The 19,717-nt window shown below is 48.8% G+C and overlaps 1 protein-coding gene across 1 annotated transcript in view; it reads left to right on the top strand.

The window, feature by feature from the left end:
* The first annotated feature begins 6,997 nt into the window (after positions 1-6,997).
* The window catches only part of LOC311511998 (matrix metalloproteinase-9-like), a 34,267-nt gene continuing 21,547 nt past the window's right edge, over positions 6,998-19,717 (top strand). The window contains exons 1-5 of the mRNA XM_084612969.1: positions 6,998-7,164; positions 12,237-12,324; positions 14,292-14,457; positions 14,863-15,027; positions 16,178-16,341. Of these exons, the coding sequence (XP_084469095.1) occupies positions 14,367-14,457; positions 14,863-15,027; positions 16,178-16,227 (306 nt within the window). The 5' untranslated portion in view covers positions 6,998-7,164; positions 12,237-12,324; positions 14,292-14,366 and the 3' untranslated portion in view covers positions 16,228-16,341. The remainder of the gene's footprint in view (positions 7,165-12,236; positions 12,325-14,291; positions 14,458-14,862; positions 15,028-16,177; positions 16,342-19,717) is intronic.

Raw genomic sequence — 19,717 nt, 5'->3', positions numbered from 1 at the left:
CAAGTGTGAACGTGCTATTGCACAGGCAGCTGCCAGTGTGAACATGTGACGCAGCAGGGATGGGGGAGTGTTGACCTGGGAATGTGCCCTGGGGATGGGAGACCTGAGAGCCTGTCACTTGAGCCAGGAGGGGGAGGGTCAGGTAACACCTCTGCCCGGGGAATGTGGAGAGAGACTGCAGGAGAGAGCCTCTTGTGGAGATATTGAGTGGCGGGGTTTGATTTTCAGTTTGGTGCTGGGTGGTGGAATGCAGGGAACCCCAGGGCTCGGGTCTGAGCTCCCTGCTCCCGCAGAAGAACTTAACTGAGGGGGTCCTGGGTGTACCCACAAGCTGTGTTTTGGACTGTGTTCCTGTTGTCCAATAAACCTTCTGTTTTACTGGCTGGCTGAGAGTCAGAGTGAATCCCAGGAAGAGGGGTGCAGGGCCCGGACGTTCCCACACTCTGTGACAGAACACACAACAGCGGTTTTCCTTCGGCGCTATCTGAGAAGCGCTGTAACTGCCAGCTCTGTAACTTTGCCAGTGTAGACGTGCCCTTAGAATCAAACACATTGAGATACAAGTCACAGAGTCATAGAGTCATAGAATATCAGGGTTGGAAGGGACCTCAGGAGGTCATCTAGTCCAACCCCCTGCTCAAAGCAGGACCAATCCCCAAGTACATAGTCAGTATTCATAACTTCAAATACAAAAATGATACACACATACAGACAGCATAATCATAACCAGAAAATTGCAACCTTTTTGTAGACACCTTACTTGATCTCCTTTGTACAAGATTTTGGGCAACCATAGGATCTTGGTTGCAACACTGATCTATACGGTCACTGTTCATGTCAATAACATCACAGAGGGCCAATGGATCTGTAATACACAGCGACTCCCACCCCTGGGATTTTAGCAAATAATCTTGTGGAGAAGGAGAAGTGGTTGAACCAAACCCAACAGGGCCCTTTGCAGGGGGAGGGGGTGGGTTTGGCAGTGAGATTTGGCCAGGCATGGTGAGCAAGTTCCTGCATTTTAACACCCTACCAGGAAAAAAGCAAAACATCCCGGCTCAAATGCCAACAGTCCTGAGTCACGGAGCCACAGGTCCAGAGATCGGGGGGCCCCTTCTTCACTATGTCCCTAAGGGAAAGCGCATGGCTTCTCCACCTCCTTGGACCAAACCCCTGAGCCTCCAGCCCGCTGCCCTGTGCCCTGTCACCACCACCTACTACTGGCCCCCTTCCCTTGTCATACCCACCCCCTGCACTTCCCACAACATTCTGCTGTCACCGTCTGCCCCCAAGATCCAAGACCCAACCATACCTCACTCCCACAGGGAATGGGGCCTTCCCCAGCTCCAGCCTGGCCCTCCTGCCCCAAACCAGCCCCCCTGTGGGTCTGGGACATCCTGTTTCCCCCACCCTGGGTATATGGAACAGCACCTCCCCAGCTCTCCCAGACTGCAGCACACCAAGTGTTGGGGGAGGCTAGGGCTGCTTGCCCCATTGTGCAGGGAGGGAAACTGAGGCAGAAAAAGTGAAAGGGCCTGGCACAGCAGGGAATAGAACCCAGGAGTCCTGAGAATCAGGCTTTAGCCTCTAGGCCACACTGCCCCCTGGATGGCTGCTAAAGGTGGCTCAGAAAGGGGCAATCCCACTGCCCGCCTCTTGCCAGGGTGCTTGGTCCCTCTCATTTCTGCCCACATGAGGCACACATTTTCTGCCCTCCACAGTACTAGAGGACCCTCCAGGGTCACCTGAACACCCAACATGGACCCAGCTGTGCTGCGTGCCCCTGGGCAGGGCCCCGATCCATGCCTCAGTTTCCCCATCTGTCAAATGGCCAGCCCAGCCTCCTTTGTGAAGAGCTGGGGAGAACCTTGGGATGAACAGCCAGGGCTCTAGCCACTGGGTGACACCACCCTGCATTGCAGGGGTTGAGGAGGGTGGTTGGGAGGAACAGAAATCAGAGTTTAAGGGCTGAAGTCAGGCTCCCCGCAGAGCCTGTAGTGGACTGGTGAGATCACAGGGCTGGAGCGGGGGAGAATGACTGGGGGATGGACTGGTTGGTGGATTGATCGATTGATTGGCAGCTCCTACAGCAGCCATAGATTACTGACCCAAGGGGGATATTGATGGGGGATTGATTGATTGTGTGGGCCCCTTACTGTGTGGAATGTGTGGGCCCCTTACTGAATGAGGGAGGCAACCTAGTGACAGAGGATGTGGAAAAAGCTAATGTACTCAATGCTTTTTTTGCCTCTGTTTTCACTAACAAGGTCAGCTCCCAGACTGCTGCGCTGGGCATCACAACATGGGGAAGAGATGGCCAGCCCTCTGTGGAGATAGAGGTGGTTAGGGACTATTTAGAAAAGCTGGACATGCACAAGTCCATGGGGCTGGACGAGTTGCATCCGAGAGTGCTGAAGGAATTGGCGGCTGTGATTGCAGAGCCATTGGCCATCATCTTTGAAAACTCGTGACGAACCGGGGAAGTCCCGGATGACTGGAAAAAGGCTAATGTAGTGCCAATCTTTAAAAAAGGGAAGAAGGAGGATCCTGGGAACTACAGGCCAATCAGCCTCACCTCAGTCCCTGGAAAAATCATGGAGCAGCTCCTCAAAGAATCAATCCTGAAGCACTTGCATGAGAGGAAAGTGATCAGGAACAGCCAGCATGGATTCACCAAGGGAAGGTCATGCCTGACTAATCTAATCGCCTTTTATGATGAGATTACTGGTTCTGTGGATGAAGGGAAAGCAGTGGATGTATTGTTTCTTGACTTTAGCAAAGCTTTTGACACGGTCTCCCACAGTATTCTTGTCAGCAAGTTAAGGAAGTATGGGCTGGATGAATGCACTATAAGGTGGGTAGAAAGCTGGCTAGATTGTCGGGCTCAACGGGTAGTGATCAATGGCTCCATATCTAGTTGGCAGCCGGTATCAAGTGGAGTACCCCAAGGGTCGGTCCTGGGGCCAGTTTTGTTCAATATCTTCATAAATGATCTGGAGGATGGTGTGGATTGCACTCTCAGCAAATTTGCGGATGATACTAAACTGGGAGGAGTGGTAGATACGCTGGAGGGGAGGGATAGGATACAGAAGGACCTAGAGAAATTGGAGGATTGGGCCAAAAGAAATCTGATGAGGTTCAATAAGGATAAGTGCAGGGTCCTGCACTTAGGACGGAAGAACCCAATGCACAGCTACAGACTAGGGACCGAATGGCTCGGCAGCAGTTCTGCGGAAAAGGACCTAGGGGTGACAGTGGACGAGAAGCTGGATATGAGTCAGCAGTGTGCCCTTGTTGCCAAGAAGGCCAATGGCATTTTGGGATGTATAAGTAGGGGCATAGCGAGCAGATCGAGGGACGTGATCGTTCCCCTCTATTCGACATTGGTGAGGCCTCATCTGGAGTACTGTGTCCAGTTTTGGGCCCCACACTTCAAGAAGGATGTGGATAAATTGGAGAGAGTCCAGCGAAGGGCAACAAAAATGATTAGGGGACTGGAACACATGAGTTATGAGGAGAGGCTGAGGGAGCTGGGATTGTTTAGCCTGCAGAAGAGAAGAATGAGGGGGGATTTGATAGCTGCTTTCAACTACCTGAAAGGGGGTTCCAAAGAGGATGGCTCTAGACTGTTCTCAATGGTAGCAGATGACAGAACGAGGAGTAATGGTCTCAAGTTGCAGTGGGGGAGGTTTAGATTGGATATTAGGAAAAACTTTTTCACTAAGAGGGTGGTGAAACACTGGAATGCGTTACCTAGGGAGGTGGTAGAATCTCCTTCCTTAGAGGTTTTTAAGGTCAGGCTTGACAAAGCCCTGGCTGGGATGATTTAACTGGGAATTGGTCCTGCTTCGAGCAGGGGGTTGGACTAGATGACCTTCTGGGGTCCCTTCCAACCCTGATATTCTATGATTCTATGATTCTATGTTAGCTCACATGGAAGCCATGGATTAAAGACCTGAGCTGGTTACTGCGTCAGGGATTGATTGATTGATTGATTGATTGATTGATTGATTGATTGATTGATTGATTGGGTAGTGCACCCAGAACTCATAGATTACAGACCCAGGGCGGTTATTGATTTGGGAGATTGATTGATTGATTGATAGCTGATAAACAAACTATGGATTACAAAAGGGAGGAAGTTCTTCAGGCAGGGAGAAATTGATTGGTGGTGTTAGAGGGCTTTCCCTTCACCCTCTCTCCTGGTTTGTGTCACTCAGACAGAAAGCAGAAGACCAGGAGTGCAGGCAATGCAATGTTTATTGGGGTTAGTTTCCAGCAAACAGGTGTCCCATAACTCCCACGCCACAGAGCCTTGTTTCCCAGTGTCCCACCCCCGCCACCTTAGCAGGCCTAATTGTACCTGAAATGCACCCTGTGACACTCTGTATCTCGGGGGAACACCAAGCACCCCATGTTCATCCACGTAAAATGATTGTGTGGTATCCAATGCAAAGTTTGTCATGTTGGGTGTCTTCGGAAGGCTCATGATGCACTGAGCATTGTTGTTATAGTGATGTTAATCATTGTTACAAGTAATGTTACCAACTGTAATTTCATGAATATAGTTATGAGGCTGAAAATGTATCTTCATGACCTAAAATAAGCCCAGGAAAAAACTCTCCAAGAACAGAGAGACAGTTCACCCCTCACCAGGACATAAATGGGACAAACCCAGCCCAGCCTCGCCTCACAGGAACACAGGGGGCTGGCCTAGGCAGCACAAAAGGATCTGTTGTACTCTCGAGTGAGTCACCCCCCTTCCTTTGGTCAGCTTGGGACTGCAATGAGGTAATGCTCACCTGATTCTGAAGGGCGGGGGTTGAAGCCAAGGGGGAAGAAAGAACATGATAAAAGGAGAGACGTTTTCCATGCTCTTCCTCTCTCTTCCACCTCCATCTACAGACACCACCACCAAGTGACAGATCAAAGGGGACAACAGGCTGAAGGACAACCAGCCAGCCTGTGGTGAGAAGCATCTAAGTTTGTGTGACAGGTTTCAGAATAGCAGCTGTGTTAGTCTGTATTCGCAAAAAGAAAAGGAGGACTTGTGACACCTTAGAGACTAACAAATGTATTTGAGCATAAGCTTTCTTGAGCTACAGCCCACTTCACTGGATGCATTCAGTGGAAAATACAGTGGGGAGATTTATATCCTTAGAGAACATGAAACAATGGGTGTTACCACACACACTGTAATGAGAGTGATCACTTAAGGTGAGCTATCACCAGCAGGAGAGTGGGTGGGGGGAGCTTTTTGTAGGGATAAACAAGGTGGGCCATTTCCAGTTGTTGAAGTATTGCCACTTTTAGGTCTGTAATCGAGTGACCAGAAAGACTGAAGTGTTCTCCGACTGGCTTTTGAATGTTATAATTCTTGACGTCTGATTTGTGTCCATTTATTCTTTTACGTAGAGACTGTCCAGTTTGACCAATGTACATGGCAGAGGGGCATTGCTGGCACATGATGGCGTATATCACATTGGTAGATGTGCAGGTGAACGAGCCTCTGATACTGTGGCTGATGTGATTAGGCCCTATGATGATGTCCCTTGATGTCCGCTTGCCTGCTGCGCATTCTCCTCCTCCTCTTCCTCATCCACAAAATCCTCCTCTGTGTTGCGTGAGACTCCCCCCCTTGCAGGTGTCCATGGACAGTGGTGGGGTACTGGTTGGGTCCCCCCCAGAATGGTATGCAGCTGATCATAGAAACGGCATGTCTGGGGCTCTGACCCGGAGCAACCATTTGCCTCCTTTGTCTTTTGGTAGGCTTGCCTGAGCTCCTTGACGTTCACACGGCACTCCTGTGTGTCCCTGGTGTAGCCTCTCTCCACCATGCCCTGTGTGATTTTGGCACATACATCAGCATTTCTTCTGCTGGATCAGAGTTCTGCCTACACAGATTCTTCTCCCCATACAGCAATCAGATCCAGGGTCTCCTGTTCGCTCCATGCTGGAGCTCGTTTGCGATTCTGGGACTGCATGGTCACCTCTTCTGCTGAGCTCGCCATGCTGACCAAACAGGAAATGAAATTCAAAAGTTCCCGGGGCTTTTCCTTTGTACCTGGCTAGTGCATCGGAGTTGAAAGTGCTGTCCAGAGTGATCACACTGGAGCACTGTGGGATAGCTCCTGGAGGCCAATTCTGTTGAATTTCACAATGCTGCATCTGCACTACCCCAAATTCAACCCAGCCAGGTCGATTTTAGCGCTACTCCCCTGGTTGGGAGGAGTACAGCCGTCAATTTTAAGAGCGCTTTAGGTTGATGGAATGGGGTTGGTTGTGTAGCCGCATTGTTTATAAAATTAACCTAACGCGGCTAAATTTGACCTAACCTCGTAGTGTAGACCAGGGCTGAGACTGGAGATATTGGCTGGTGTCATTCGGTTGCACAATCCAAGCAGCTTACATGCCAGAGGCTGTGTGTGAACAGCCCGGGAGTGGGGGTTCTCACAGCAGAGCAGGGTACGGCTGGCTCCCAGAATCAAGGATTGGAGTGACCGAGCAGATCACCGATCCAGATAACACCAGAGGGGAACGTCACAGTGGTGCAGCGAGCGGGGTGTATGTGCAACTTGTTACTCCAACTGGAGTTCACACTTCAAGCACTGGATATTTGTGATTTTAAGTGAGTCTTAAGTGCAGTGCCTAGGAACAGCCAGGAAGAGGTCACAGTTTTGTTATTTCCTGTTTGCTTATTTAGGGAAAAGGGAAGTAAGAACAGTAAAGCAGGAAAATGAGGGAAAGCAGTGTAGCGATTGCAAAGTTGGAGCTTTTTGAGTGGCAGAAAAGGAGAGGGAGCACTAGAGAGCATTGCAACTGAAAGAACCTGAGCTAAAGGAAAAAGAGAGAGAGAAGAAAAAGAAAAAGAGGCAGCCAGAGAGGAGGCTGCACAGAGAAGGGCCAGGGAAGAAGAAAAGGGAATGAAAGAAGAAAGAGGAAGAGAGAGAAAACAGCAACTGGCCCTGCTAGACAAGCAGACCCAGAACCCCCCGACCCCAATCGCGCCCATCACTCCAAAAATCCGCAAATGGGAACACGTCTGTCCTGCATACAGTGAAGAGGATGATAGTGCTGAATATCTGACCACCTTCGACAGGCTGTTTGTAATATATGAAATCCCCGGTGACAAGAGAGTTCCTACCCTGATTGCGAAATTAACTGGTAAAGCTCGAAATGTATTCAATGGAATGCCTAGTGAAGATGCCTTAGACTATTGTAAGTTTAAAAAAGGAGGACTTGTGGCACCTTAGAAACTAACACATTTATTTCAGCTTTCGTGAGCTGCAGCTCACTTCATTGGCTGTAGCTCACGAAAGCTCATGCTCAAATAAATGTGTTAGTCTCTAAGGTGCCACAAGTCCTCCTGTTCTTTTTGTGAATACAGACTAACACCACTGCTACTCTGAAACCTGTAAATTTAAAGATACTGTTTTGCAAAGTTTTCAGATTACCCCTAAAACAGATAGAGTTAAATTTAGGAACCTTAAGAGGGATATTGGGATGAGTAATGGGGAATATGTGAACAAAATGAAAGATTTGTTGGAAAATGGGTGAGGGACAAAGAGGTGGCAAGTTTTGAGGGGATGTTGGATCTTGTTGCTCAAGAGCATTTCCTTAGCGTATGTTAGGCTGATGTGAAGCTGTGTCTATGGGACAAGGATGTAAAGTCTGTGGATGAGATGGCATCTCTTGCTGATGCCTTTGAAGAAACTCAGGCATCTATTGAGGGCAGGCCACAGAAAAGGGGGTTTAAAACTGGTGGGAAGGGAGGATCCCATTTTGCCCCTGGGAAGAGAGAAGGGGGTTGGGAGCCTAAACATTCCCTTACCCAAAAACATTCCTCTAACCCTCATCCCAAATCTCCTGTAAAAGCAGAAGAGCCCAAAAGGTGCGATCAGTGTAATTCCACTGACCACCTGAGGAATAAATGCCCTGTGCTAGGAGGAAGCAGGCAACCAATAGCTCATGTTAGTCCTGCTGTCCTCACCACAGAACCCCCCCAAGCAATTGAAACCTACCATATTGGTTCTCTGAGGGTAGCCTCTGCAGAACCAGATATGGAGCTTGTTAAGGCTGTCCAAATTAACAGCAGGGAGTACTTGGGGCAGAAGGATACAGGGGCCCAGAACTCTCTGGGTAGGCAGAGGGTGGTCCCAAAGGCCCATATGTTACCTGGCCAAATGGCAGAGATTGTGGGGGTGGGCGAAAGCAGATTCTTTGTATCACTAGCTAAAATCTATGTGGTGTGGGAAGGTTTGGAAAGTGTTTTGACTGTGGGGGTAATGGAACACCTCCTATTTGCCCTGCTCCTTGGTAATGATTTTTTCCATGGAGCTCAGGTTAAAGTATTTGCCTGCAGCAGGAGGGAGTTTTATGCTGGGACCCCTGAGAGAAAGGGTAAGGTCTCAGGAACTGCTGAGAGAATGAATCATAGAATATCAGGGTTGGAAGGGACCTCAGGAGGTCATCTAGTCCAACCCCCTGCTCAAAGCAGGACCAATTCCCAGTTAAATAATCCCAGCCAGGGCTTTGTCAAGCCTGACCTTAAAAACTTCTAAGGAAGGAGATTCCACCACCTCCCTAGGTAACGCATTCCAGTGTTTCACCACCCTCCTAGTGAAAAAGTTTTTCCTAATATCCAACCTAAACCTCCCCCACTGCAACTTGAGACCATTACTCCTCGTTCTGTCATCAGCTACCACTGAGAACACTGGCTTTTCTTTCCCTCCAGTGTTCCCCTCTGTGTGAGCCCTCCAGTTGAGGCCTAATCAGTGCGGAGTAGAGCGGAAGAATTACTTCTCCTGTCTGGTTTACAACACTCCTGCTAATACAGCCCAGAATGACGTTTGCTTTTTTTGCAACAGTGTTACACTGTTGACTCATATTTAGCTTGTGATCCACTCTGACCCCCAGATCCCTTTCCGCAGTACTCCTTCCTAGGCCGTCATTTCCCATTTTGTATGTGTGCAACTGATTGTTCCTTCCTAAATGGAGTACTTTGCATTTGTCCTTACTGAATTTCATCCTATTTACTTCAGACCATTTCTCCAGTTTGTTCAGATCATTTTAAATTATAATCCTATCCTCCTTGCAACCCCTCCCAGCTTGGTATCATCCACAAACTTTATAAGTATACTCTATGCCATTATCTAAATCATTGATGAAAATATTGAACAGAACTGGACTCAGAACCAATCCCTGTGGGACCCCACTCGTTATGTCCTTCCAGCACGACTGTGAACCATTGATAACTACTCTCTGGGAATGATTTTCCAACTAGTTATGCACCCACCCTATAGTAGCTCCATCTAGGTTGTATTTCCCTAGTTTGTTTATGAGATGGTCATGTGAGAGAATATCAAAAGCCCTACTAAAGTCAAGATATACCACATCTACTGCTTCCCCGCATCCACAAGGCTGGTTACCCTGTCAAAGAAAGCTATCAGGTTGGTCTGACATGATTTGTTCTTGACAAATCCAAGCTGACAGTTACTTATCACCTCATTATCTTCCAGGTGTTTGCAAATTGATTTCTTGATTATTTGCCCCATTATCTTTCCAGGTACAGAAGTTAAGCTGACTGGTCTGTAATTCCCCAGGTTGTCCTTATTTCCCTTGTTATAGATGGGCACTATATTTGCCCTTTCCCAGTCTTCTGGAATGTCTCCCATCTTCCATGACTTTTGAAAGATAATTGCTAATGGCTCAGATATCTCCTCAGTCAGCTCCTTGAGGATTCTAGGATGCATTTCATCAGACCCTGGTGATTTGAAGACATCTAACTTGGATAAGTAATTTTTGATTTGTTCTTTCCCTATTTTAGACTCTGATCCTACCTCATTTTCACTGGCATTCACTATGTTAGATGTCCAATCACCACCAACCTTCTTGGTGAAAACCAAAACAAAGAAGTCATTAATCACCTCTGCCATTTCCACATTTTCTGTTATTGTCTTTCTGCCCTCATTGAATAACTCTGTCCTTGGATTTCCTCTTGCTTCTAATGTATTTGTAGGCTGTTTTCTTGTTACCCTTTATGTCCCTAGATAGTTTAATCTCGTTTTGTGCCTTGGCCTTTCTAATCTTGCCTTGAGATAAGAGCTGAGGCAATCTGCAAGTGTGTACTCATATATTACACTCCCACCATGTCCAGTAACTCTTTAACTGCTCTTATCTGTAACAAACCCAGCTAGCCAGGCAGAAGCAACATACACAGTCTCTTTGTCCTTTGTTTGCATATATTAGTAAGCATGTGAAAAATCAAATAGGCAAGCGAACTCAAAGTTCAGGAAAGTTTCCATCTGCCAGCTGCCCCACATGTAACAGCCGCCACCTGATCCCTCCTCAGTCCTTTGGTCTTCTGGGGAAACCTGTCCAGCTTCCTGCAGCGGGATCGGCCATGGTCCTTAGTTGCTAGGTACCAAATGTCTGGACAATTGGCCTGACCATTGTCTTTGCTTACTCTCCATGACCCAGGGCCCAGGCCCTGGCCACCTGGGCGTCCAGCACACCTGGGTCTCTGCAGAGAGTAACCAACCTTTTCCCACCACCTAGATAATGCTGCATACAGGGGAAACTGAGGCAGATAGGCTATTCATACAAAATATTACAAGAAATCCCCACTTCATCACCCCCCATCCCTCCCGAATGGATCCGGCTGGGTTCTCTGTCAGGTTCTTCAGGTGGGGGCAGTATATATATATCCCATCAGCCTCCGCAGTGCTCCCCCATGTGGGTGGGCTTTAAGACAGCTGATTCTACTCTTCTAGCAAGTCACTGTCTGACCGTGAGCAGACTGTAGATCCCCAAAGGGAATTAGGCACCTGGATTGCATGGAAACCAATGGGATTTAGATTCCTAAGTGCCTTTGAGGTTTGAGGTTGCAGTGTGCCTCAGTTTTCCCCACAGGAAGAATTGGTTTCTTGGTTTGTGATGTAGAAGATCAGGGCTCAGCTCCCAGCACCACAAGACCTGGACAAGTCCCTCTGCGTCCCCATAGCCTCTGTTCTTCAACTGTAGTAGGGGGAGGAGAGTTTTCCTTTCATCCTATGTGCTGCCCATTAAAACTGTGAAATTCTGGGGTCAGGGACTGTCTCTTATTCTGTGTCTGTACAGCACTTAGTGTGATGAGGCCCCGATCTCGGTGACCCTGTGTCTGGGCAGCGCCCGGCACGACGGGGCCCCGATCTCAGTGACTCTTTGTCTGGGCAACACCCAGTGCGAGGGGGCCCTAATCTCAGTGACTCTGTGTCTGGGCAGCACCCAGTGTGAGGGGGCCCTGATCTCGGTGACTCTGTGTCTGGGCTGCTTCCTCCCTGCCATCTCTACAACCAGTGCCCTTCAATCCCAACCTACAGCCTCTGCTATCCTAGCCTTGCTCCCCACACCCCCAGCTGTTGCAATGTCTCTCCTTATATCTTGTAACCCCCCTGGTAACCTGGTCCTGGTCTCCTTCCTCTCCCCCGACTCCATCGGTGCTCCTCAATCCCGACCCACAGCCCCCTCGCACTGTTTTTCCCAGCCCTTGGTGGCAGGAACCATACACTGTGATGAATTCATTGTGACAGATGCTTTCCTCCTAAGGACCAGCTGCCAGACACCAGCTGCCAGGTTTGCTTGGTGGAAAGGAAATATACTCAGGAATTAGTGGGTGGGCATGTAAACAGACCTAGGTAATGCTCATGTTCCTCAGAATTGCCTGTTTGCCATGGAATGGTGCCAACTGCACCAAGGCCCCAAATTCTGGCAAGGAACTTGTGTAATGGGCGTGATCCAAGAAGGAGTGGCTCCTGGTGATAAACTGATTGTCAGAGATGCTGAGAGCAGCGTCAGTTGACTTTGACAAGCTGCTGCTTTCATGCAGGGGTATGGACAGCGGCTGGCATTCCTCCTTTAGGGCTGGAGAGAGGATAACAACCTACTACAGCAGAAAGCTAACCATGCTTGCTCCTGTAGTTTGCTGGGGAGGGGAACATGGCTCAGTGTAAAACTGCTGAGGAGCAGGGAGGGGCCGGGGAGCCATGGTTGCTATATAGATGTGGTGCAGGAGTAGAAGTGGGAAGGCAATGGATTTCCCCTGCTGTGAAAATTGTCGATATTTTGACAAAATTTCCCATCCTGAAAAGTCAAAATCTCCCAAATACCCCATCCTGCAAAGTCGCCATCTCAGAACAATTTCCATCCTAAAAAATTGAAATCTTGACAATTTCTTCTGTGCTGTTTCTCTTGCACAGGAGCTGTCTTTCCAGCTGGATATTTGTGGCAAAAATTCCCGGCTGCCGTATCCTGGAGGGATTGAATCTCTCCCTTCTGTGGATCCATGTGGGTATTTAAGCAACTAATTTCCACTGATTTTGAATCCCTTTGTGGATCTGGTCCCCTGGGCTTTGGGGGTGGCTTTGGGGAGGACAATGAGACAGCCTGGCTAAGGCAAGTGGGCAAGGGGGGCTCAGGTTTCAGGAAATAGAGGATTCATGATATGCCATGGGCATGGTAGGGTAGTGAGGTGGCAAACCATCTGGTGAACAGGGAATCCCCTGGGGAGCAGCCAAGGGGAAGAGCCCCCAAGGGAGGCCGTATATATGGGGCTGGGGCTCCAGGACCGGGACAGTGAGGACAGGACAATGGCTTCGCTCCCAGCCACATGCATCCTGGCCTGGACCCTGGCACTGCTCGCAAAGGGACCCAGGGTAAGAGAGGCAGGGGCTGTCTCAGGTCGGTGTGTGTTGGTGTGTAGTGTGGTAGAGTGTGTGGCTGTGCAGCAGGGTGTTGGTGTGCAGCGGAGTGCATGTTCTGGAGCAGTGTGCTGTTGTGTTGTGGAGCAGTGTGCTGCTGTGTTGTGTTCTAAAGTATGAGTTGTGGAGCAGTGTGTTGCAGTGCAGTTGGGGAGTGGTGTGTTGTATAGTGGAGTGGAGTGCATGTTGTGGAGCAGTGTGTTGTGATGTGGAGCAGTGTGTTTTGTTGTGTAATAGAATGCATGTTGTGGAGAAGTGTGCTGTTGTGTTGTGGAGCTGACTGTTGTGTTGTGTAGTAGATTCTGTGATGTGGAGCAGTGTAGGAGAGTGTGAACTGAGGAGCAGTCTGTAGCTGTGTGGTGTGAAATGTAACAAACTGTGTTGTGGAGCAGCGCATTGTGCAGTGTGGTGTTCTTCAGGGTACTGTTGAGTTGCAGAGTGTAATACACTGTGGGTAGTGGAGCAGTGTGTTGCTGATTAGTGGCATGGCGTGGGGTCTGTGGTGTAGTGGATGCCGTGTGGCAGTGTGCTTGTGTAGTGCAGTGGGTCATGTTGTCGTTGTGTAGAGTAGCACAGTGTGTTTTCGCAAAAAGAAAAGGAGGACCTGTGGCACCTTAGAGACTAACCAATTTATTTGAGCATGAGCTTTCAGTGAAGTTAGATGCATTGGTGGTATAGTGGTGAGCATAGCTGCCTTCCAAGCAGTTGACCCGCGTTCAATTCCCGGCCAATGCAGGGATGTGATGTTTTGGGGGAGGGATAGCTCAGTGGTTTGAGCATTGGCCTGTTAAACCCAGGGTTGTCAGTTCAATCCTTGAGGGGGCCATTTGGAGCAAAAATTGTGGTTGGTCCTGCTTCGAGCAGGGGGTTGGACTAGATGACCTCCTGAGGTCCCTTCCAACCCTGATATTCTATGATTCTAAGTGAGCTGTGCCACAAGTCCTCCTTTTCTTTTTGCAAATACAGACTAACACGGCTGCTACTCTGAAACAGTGTGTTTTGTGAAGTAGTGCGTGACATACCAGGGGGTCAGAGAAGGACAGCAGGAGTTTCTCAGCCCACCCTGCTCTGACCACTACACTCTGCTCCCTTCCCAGAGCCAGGGAGAGAACCCAGGAGTCCTGGATTCCATCCCCCCTGCTCTAACCACTACACTCCCCTCCCCTCTCCTCCCAGGCATCCTGACCCCCAGCCCAGGGCTCTCCCTGCTAGTCTTTGAGGGGCCTCCTGGTGGCCATCTCCCCCTTTTCTGATCTCTGCCCCTTGTTCATGGCCAGGCTCCGACTCTGCCCCCTGCGTCTTCCCCTTCACCTACAATGGCAAGGTCTACACGGCCTGCACAACCGAGGACAGCGACCAGCCCTGGGTCTGGCCCATGTCCAGGCGTTCGGCCACAGTCTTCCTGGAACCCACCCCAGCAACTGGCATTTTTCCACATTAAAAAATTGTTTTGTTGGGAAAATTCGCACTCAGTTCTCCCAGCAAATTGCCCACCCTGCATCCTGCCTTCTGTCCTGTTTTAACCCTTTCCTTCCTTGCCTCTTTCTCCACCAGTGGTGGGGGGGGAGTTCGGAGAGCTCCCCTTGTGTCTTCCCTTTCATCTATAAGGGTAAGACCCACCACAGCTGTATGGCTGTCGATGACCAGATGGGAAGGCCCTGGTGTGCTACCACTCCCAACTACGACAAAGACCATCTCCGGTGCTTCTGCTTTAGCGAGGGTGAGTCCCAGCTGCAATCAGAGCACTCTGTGTTGGCACAGAGGTAAGAGTTTGTGGAGGACGTGCTGGTATGTCCCATCTCCCTCCCCTAGCACAGGGAGTGCTGTCACCCGGTCTTGCAGGCCAAATGGAGCTCGCTGGAGGGGTTGTGTGCTACAAATGGCTTCCCCCGTGCAGCCAAATTGCCTAGCACCTCCTTGTAATGTGGCCACCAGAGATGGGAGAGCAGGCTAGATGGAACCCTGGGCTGACCACAATGCCATTCATCCATTGTAAAAAATTATCTTTGGCTTTCACTGCAGCAGTGAGATGAGACACACATACACACACACCCACACACCGGCTTTTCTTTTTTGCTAAGAAAACTTTTTCGCATTCACTCTGCTTTGCTCATTGCCTTTGCAGCCTACGGGGGGAACTCCAATGGCCAGCGCTGCACGTTTCCTTTTGTCTACAAAAAACAGCTATTTTACACCTGCACCAACGCTGGAGACAAGATGGGACATTTCTGGTGCGCCACAACCCACAATTACGACCGGAATAAGCTGTGGAGCTACTGCCCCGATACCAGTAATGTGTCCAGTCCGCTTCCTATGTTCTCTCAGTTGGGAAAATAACTAATTTGTGGCTTGATGATGATTCTGAAAAATCAGGGGGGAAACTTGTGGGTTGCCATGAAAATGAATGTTTTCGAAATTATCAGTGAACCCAAAAACCAGAGGGAAAAAATCATTTCAGGTGGATCATGAAAGTTCTTTTTTTAAATTTTTTTAATTGTCATTCCATTGCAAAGTCAGGGAAATGGTTTCGAGCGGATGCCTAAGACGAAATGTCTGAAATTTTCAGCGAGTCCAAAAGTTACAAAAATGTTTGTTTTGGGTTATCCAGAAAAATGATTTTTTAAAAATTTTCATTGAACTGAAAATTTAAGGGAAAAAATCCCTTTGGGTTGAGCAGAACATTTCATTTCAAGTTTGAGCATTTTTTAAACTTTCTACATTTGGGGTTTAAGAGAAAAGAAGACATTTTGAAAGCAAAAGTCATTTCGAATTGGAGTATAGATTTTTTCTGAATGTTTCTCATCATTTTTCCGACACGAACAATCTGACAAAACTGACAGAAATTCACAACACATTTTGGTTTCACTGAATCTCTGCTGTGCTCCTGAGCCAGTGAGGAGTTGTGACACTTTGATGCCAATGGGAATTGGGCAATTGGAGTCTACGTGATTGATGGGTGGGATTGTGGCTTGCAACACGCCCTTTCCAGCACCTGAATGAGCCTCTAAGGATTCCTTCAGGGAAAGTTCAAGGCCAGGGTCTAGGAGAAGCCAGAAAATTAGATCTAGAACCGATAGGGTCAGTGGGTTTTGGGAAGCCAGGTTCCTGTTGGCCTTCCTGAAAGATTCTTTAGCCATGATGATGTCTTCAAATCCAAACTGGATGCCATTCTAGAAGATACTTTAGTGGAACCCAAGTCATTGGGTTCAACACAGAGAGAATCGGGGAACACTCGCTGGCCTGTGTTCTACATGACTTCAGACTAGATGATCCCAGTGGTCCTGTCTGGCCTTGGGATCTATGAATCCATGAAAGCCTACATGAGATTTCTTGGCTGTTCGTGATGGGTGTCCGGGCCATACTGGGATGTAGCATCCGTTAGTCCGTAGGCAGGTGGGCATGTTGGCAGTGTTTATAACCACCTCCCTTTGCCTCCCTAGTCCTGGGTGGGAACACGGCAGGAAAGAGCTGTGCGTTCCCCTTCCTCTAAACAAACAAATGCACTACACCTGCACCAGCGACGGGGAGAGCTCGGGACACCTGTGGTGCAGCACCACCAGGAATTACGACGTGGACAAGAAGTGGACTTACTGCTCCACACCAGGTAAGGCAGGGGGCGGAGGAAGCTGAGCCTTGCGGTTAAGGTGTTCGGCTCACTGAGGCCTGGTTCAATTCCTGACTTTGCCATAGACTCCTTTGGTGAGTCAGTTAGGAACTGGTTGGTTGTTTTTTTGGTCCCCATCCCCCGTCCCTTAGAAAAAGCTGAGCAAGCTGAAGTTCATGGGTAGCAACTGTTCAACAGTTCTTAAAACCATCACCCAAATCACCCTAGAGTGGTGGGGCTCCTTCTATTGGCTGTTCAGATTGGCAGCACTTTGAGACAGGGATTTGCCATCTCTGTCTGTCTGGGCAGCGCCTGGCACAACCCTGATCTCAGTGACTCTGTATCCAGGCAGCGTCCAGCGCGATGGGGCCCCGATCTCAGTGACTCTTTGTCTGAGTGGCACTCAGTGGTACTATCTCAGCAAACTCTTTACCTGGGCAGCACTCAGCAAAAGGAGCCCCAGATCTCACATGACAGGTTTCAGAGTAACAGCCGTGTTAGTCTGTATTCGCAAAAAGAAAAGGAGTACTTCTGGAACCTTAGAGACTAACAAATTTATTTGAGCATAAGCTTTCGTGAGCTACAGCTCACTTCATCGGATGCATACTGTGGAAAGTGTAGAAGATCTTTTTATACACACAAAGCATGAAAAAATACCTCCCCCCACCCCACTCTCCTGCTGGTAATAGCTTATCTAAAGTGATCACTCTCCTTACAATGTGTATGATAATCAAGTTGGGCCATTTCCAGCACAAATCCAGGGTTTAACAAGAATGTCTGGGGGGGGGGGGTAGGAAAAAACAAGGGGAAATAGGCTACCTTCAATAATGACTTCATAGAATCATAGAATATCAGGGTTGGAAGGGACCTCAGGAGGTCATCTAGTCCAACCCCCTCCTCAAAGCAGGAACAATCCCCCATTAAATCATCCCAGCCAGGGCTTTGTCAAGCCTGACCTTAAAAACTTCTAAGGAAGGAGATTCTACCACCTCCCTAGGTAACACATTCCAGTGTTTCACCACCCTCGTAGTGAAAAAGTTTTTCCTAATATCCAACCTAAACCTCCCGCGCTGCAACTTGAGACCATTACTCCTTGTCCTGTCCTCTTCTACCACTGAGAATAGTCTAGAACCATCCTCTCTGGAACCACCTCTCAGGTAGTTGAAAGCAGCTATCAAATCCCCCCTCATTCTTCTCTTCTGCAGACTAAACAATCCCAGTTCCCTCAGCCTCTCCTCATAACTCATGTGTTCCAGACCCCTAATCATTTTTGTTGCACTTTGCTGGACTCTCTCCAATTTATCCACATCCTTCTTGTAGTGTGGGGCCCAAAACTGGACACAGTACTCCAGATGAGGCCTCACCAATGTCGAATAGAGGGGAACGATCACGTCCCTCGATCTGCTGGCAATTCCCCTACTTATACATCCCAAAATGCCATTGGCCTTCTTGGCAACAAGGGCACACTGTTGACTCATATCCAGCTTCTCGTCCACTGTCACCCCTAGGTCCTTCTCTGCAGAACTGCTGCCGAGCCATTCGGTCCTTAGTCTGTAGCGGTGCATTGGATTCTTCCGTCCTAAGTGCAGGACTCTGCACTTGTCCTTGTTGAACCTTATCAGATTTCTTTTGGCCCAATCCTCCAATTTGTCTAGGTCCCTCTATATCCTATCCCTACCCTCCAGCGTATTTACCACTCCTCCCAGTTTAGTGTCATCCGGAAACTTGCTGAGGGTGCAATCCACACCATCCTCCAGATCATTAATGAAGATATTGAACAAAACCGGCCTCAGGACCAACCCTTCGGGCACTCCGCTAGATACCGGCTGCCAACTAGACATGGAGCCATTGATCACTACCCGTTGAGCCCGACAATCTAGCCAACTTTCTACCCACCTTGTAGTGCATCCATCCAGTCCATACTTCTTTAACTTGCTTGGAAGAATACTTGGGAGACCGTGTCAAAAGCTTTGCTAAAGTCGAGGAATAACACGTCCGCTGCTTTCCCTTCATCCACAGAACCAGTTATCTCATCATAGAAGGCAATTAGATTAGGCATGACTTTCCCTTGGTGAATCCATGCTGACTGTTCCTGATCACTTTCCTCTTGTCTAAGTGCTTCAGAATTGATTCCTTGAGGACATGCTCCATGATTTTTCTGGGGACGGAGGTGAGGCTGACCGGCCTGTAGTTCCCAGGATCCTCCTTCTTCCCTTTTTTAAAGATGGGCACTACCTTAGCCTTTTTCCAATCTTCCGGGACTTCCCCCGATCGCCATGAGTTTTCATAGATAATGGCCAATGGCTTTGCAATCACATCCGCCAATTCCTTTAGCACTCTCGGATGCAACACATCTGGCCCCATGGACTTGTGCACATCCAGCTTTTCTAAATAGTCCCTAACCACCTCTTTCTCCAGAGGGCTGGCCATCTATTCCCCATGTTGTGATGCCCAGCGCAGCAGTCTGGGAGCTGACCTTGTTAGTGAAGACAGAGGCAAAAAAAGCATTGAGTACATTAGCTTTTTCCACATCCTCTGTCACTAGGTTGCCTCCCTCATTCAGTAAGGGGCCCACACTTTCCTTGGCTTTCTTCTTGTTGCCAACATACCTGAAGAAACCCTTCTTGTTACTCTTAACATCCCTCACTAGCTGCAACTCCAGGTGTCATTTAGCCTTCCTGATTCCATTCCTACATGCCCAAGCAATATTTATATACTCATCCCTGGACATTTGTCCAGTCTTCCACTTCTTCTACGCTTCTTTTCTGTGTTTAAGATCTGCAAGGATTTCACTGTTAAGCCAAGCTGATCACCTGCCATATTTACTATTCTTTCTACACATCAGGATGGTTTGTCCCTGTAACCTCAATAAGGATTCTTTAAAATACAGCCAGCTCTCCTGGACTCCTTTCCCCATCATGTTATTCTCCCGGGGGATCTTGCCCATCAGTTCCCTGAGGGAGTCAAAGTCTGCTTTTCTGAAGTCCAGGGTCCATATTCTGCTGCTTTCCTTTCTTCCTTGTGTCAGGATTCTGAACTCGACCATCTCATGGTCACTGCCTCCCAGGTTCCCATCCACTTGTGCTTCCCCTACTAATTCTTCCCGGTTTTTGAGGAGCAGGTCAAGAAGAGCTCTGCCCCTAGTTGGTTCCTCCAGCACTTGCACCAGGAAATTGTCCCCTACAGTTTCCAAAAACTTCCTGGATTGTCTGTGCACCGCTGTATTGCTCTCCCAGCAGATATCAGGATGATTGAAGTCGCACATGAGAACCAGGGCGTGCAATCTAGTAGCTTCTGCGACTTGCCGGAAGAAAGCCTCATCCACCTCATCCCCCTGGTCCAGTGGTCTATAGCAGACTCCCACCATTACATCACC

The sequence above is a fragment of the Lepidochelys olivacea genome (assembly GCF_965140295.1).
Source record: "Lepidochelys olivacea isolate rLepOli2 genome assembly, chromosome: 23".
Taxonomy (NCBI): Eukaryota; Metazoa; Chordata; order Testudines; family Cheloniidae; genus Lepidochelys; species Lepidochelys olivacea.
The sequence above is the reverse complement of the archived record's forward strand: the minus strand, read 5'-3'. Positions and strand labels throughout refer to the sequence as shown.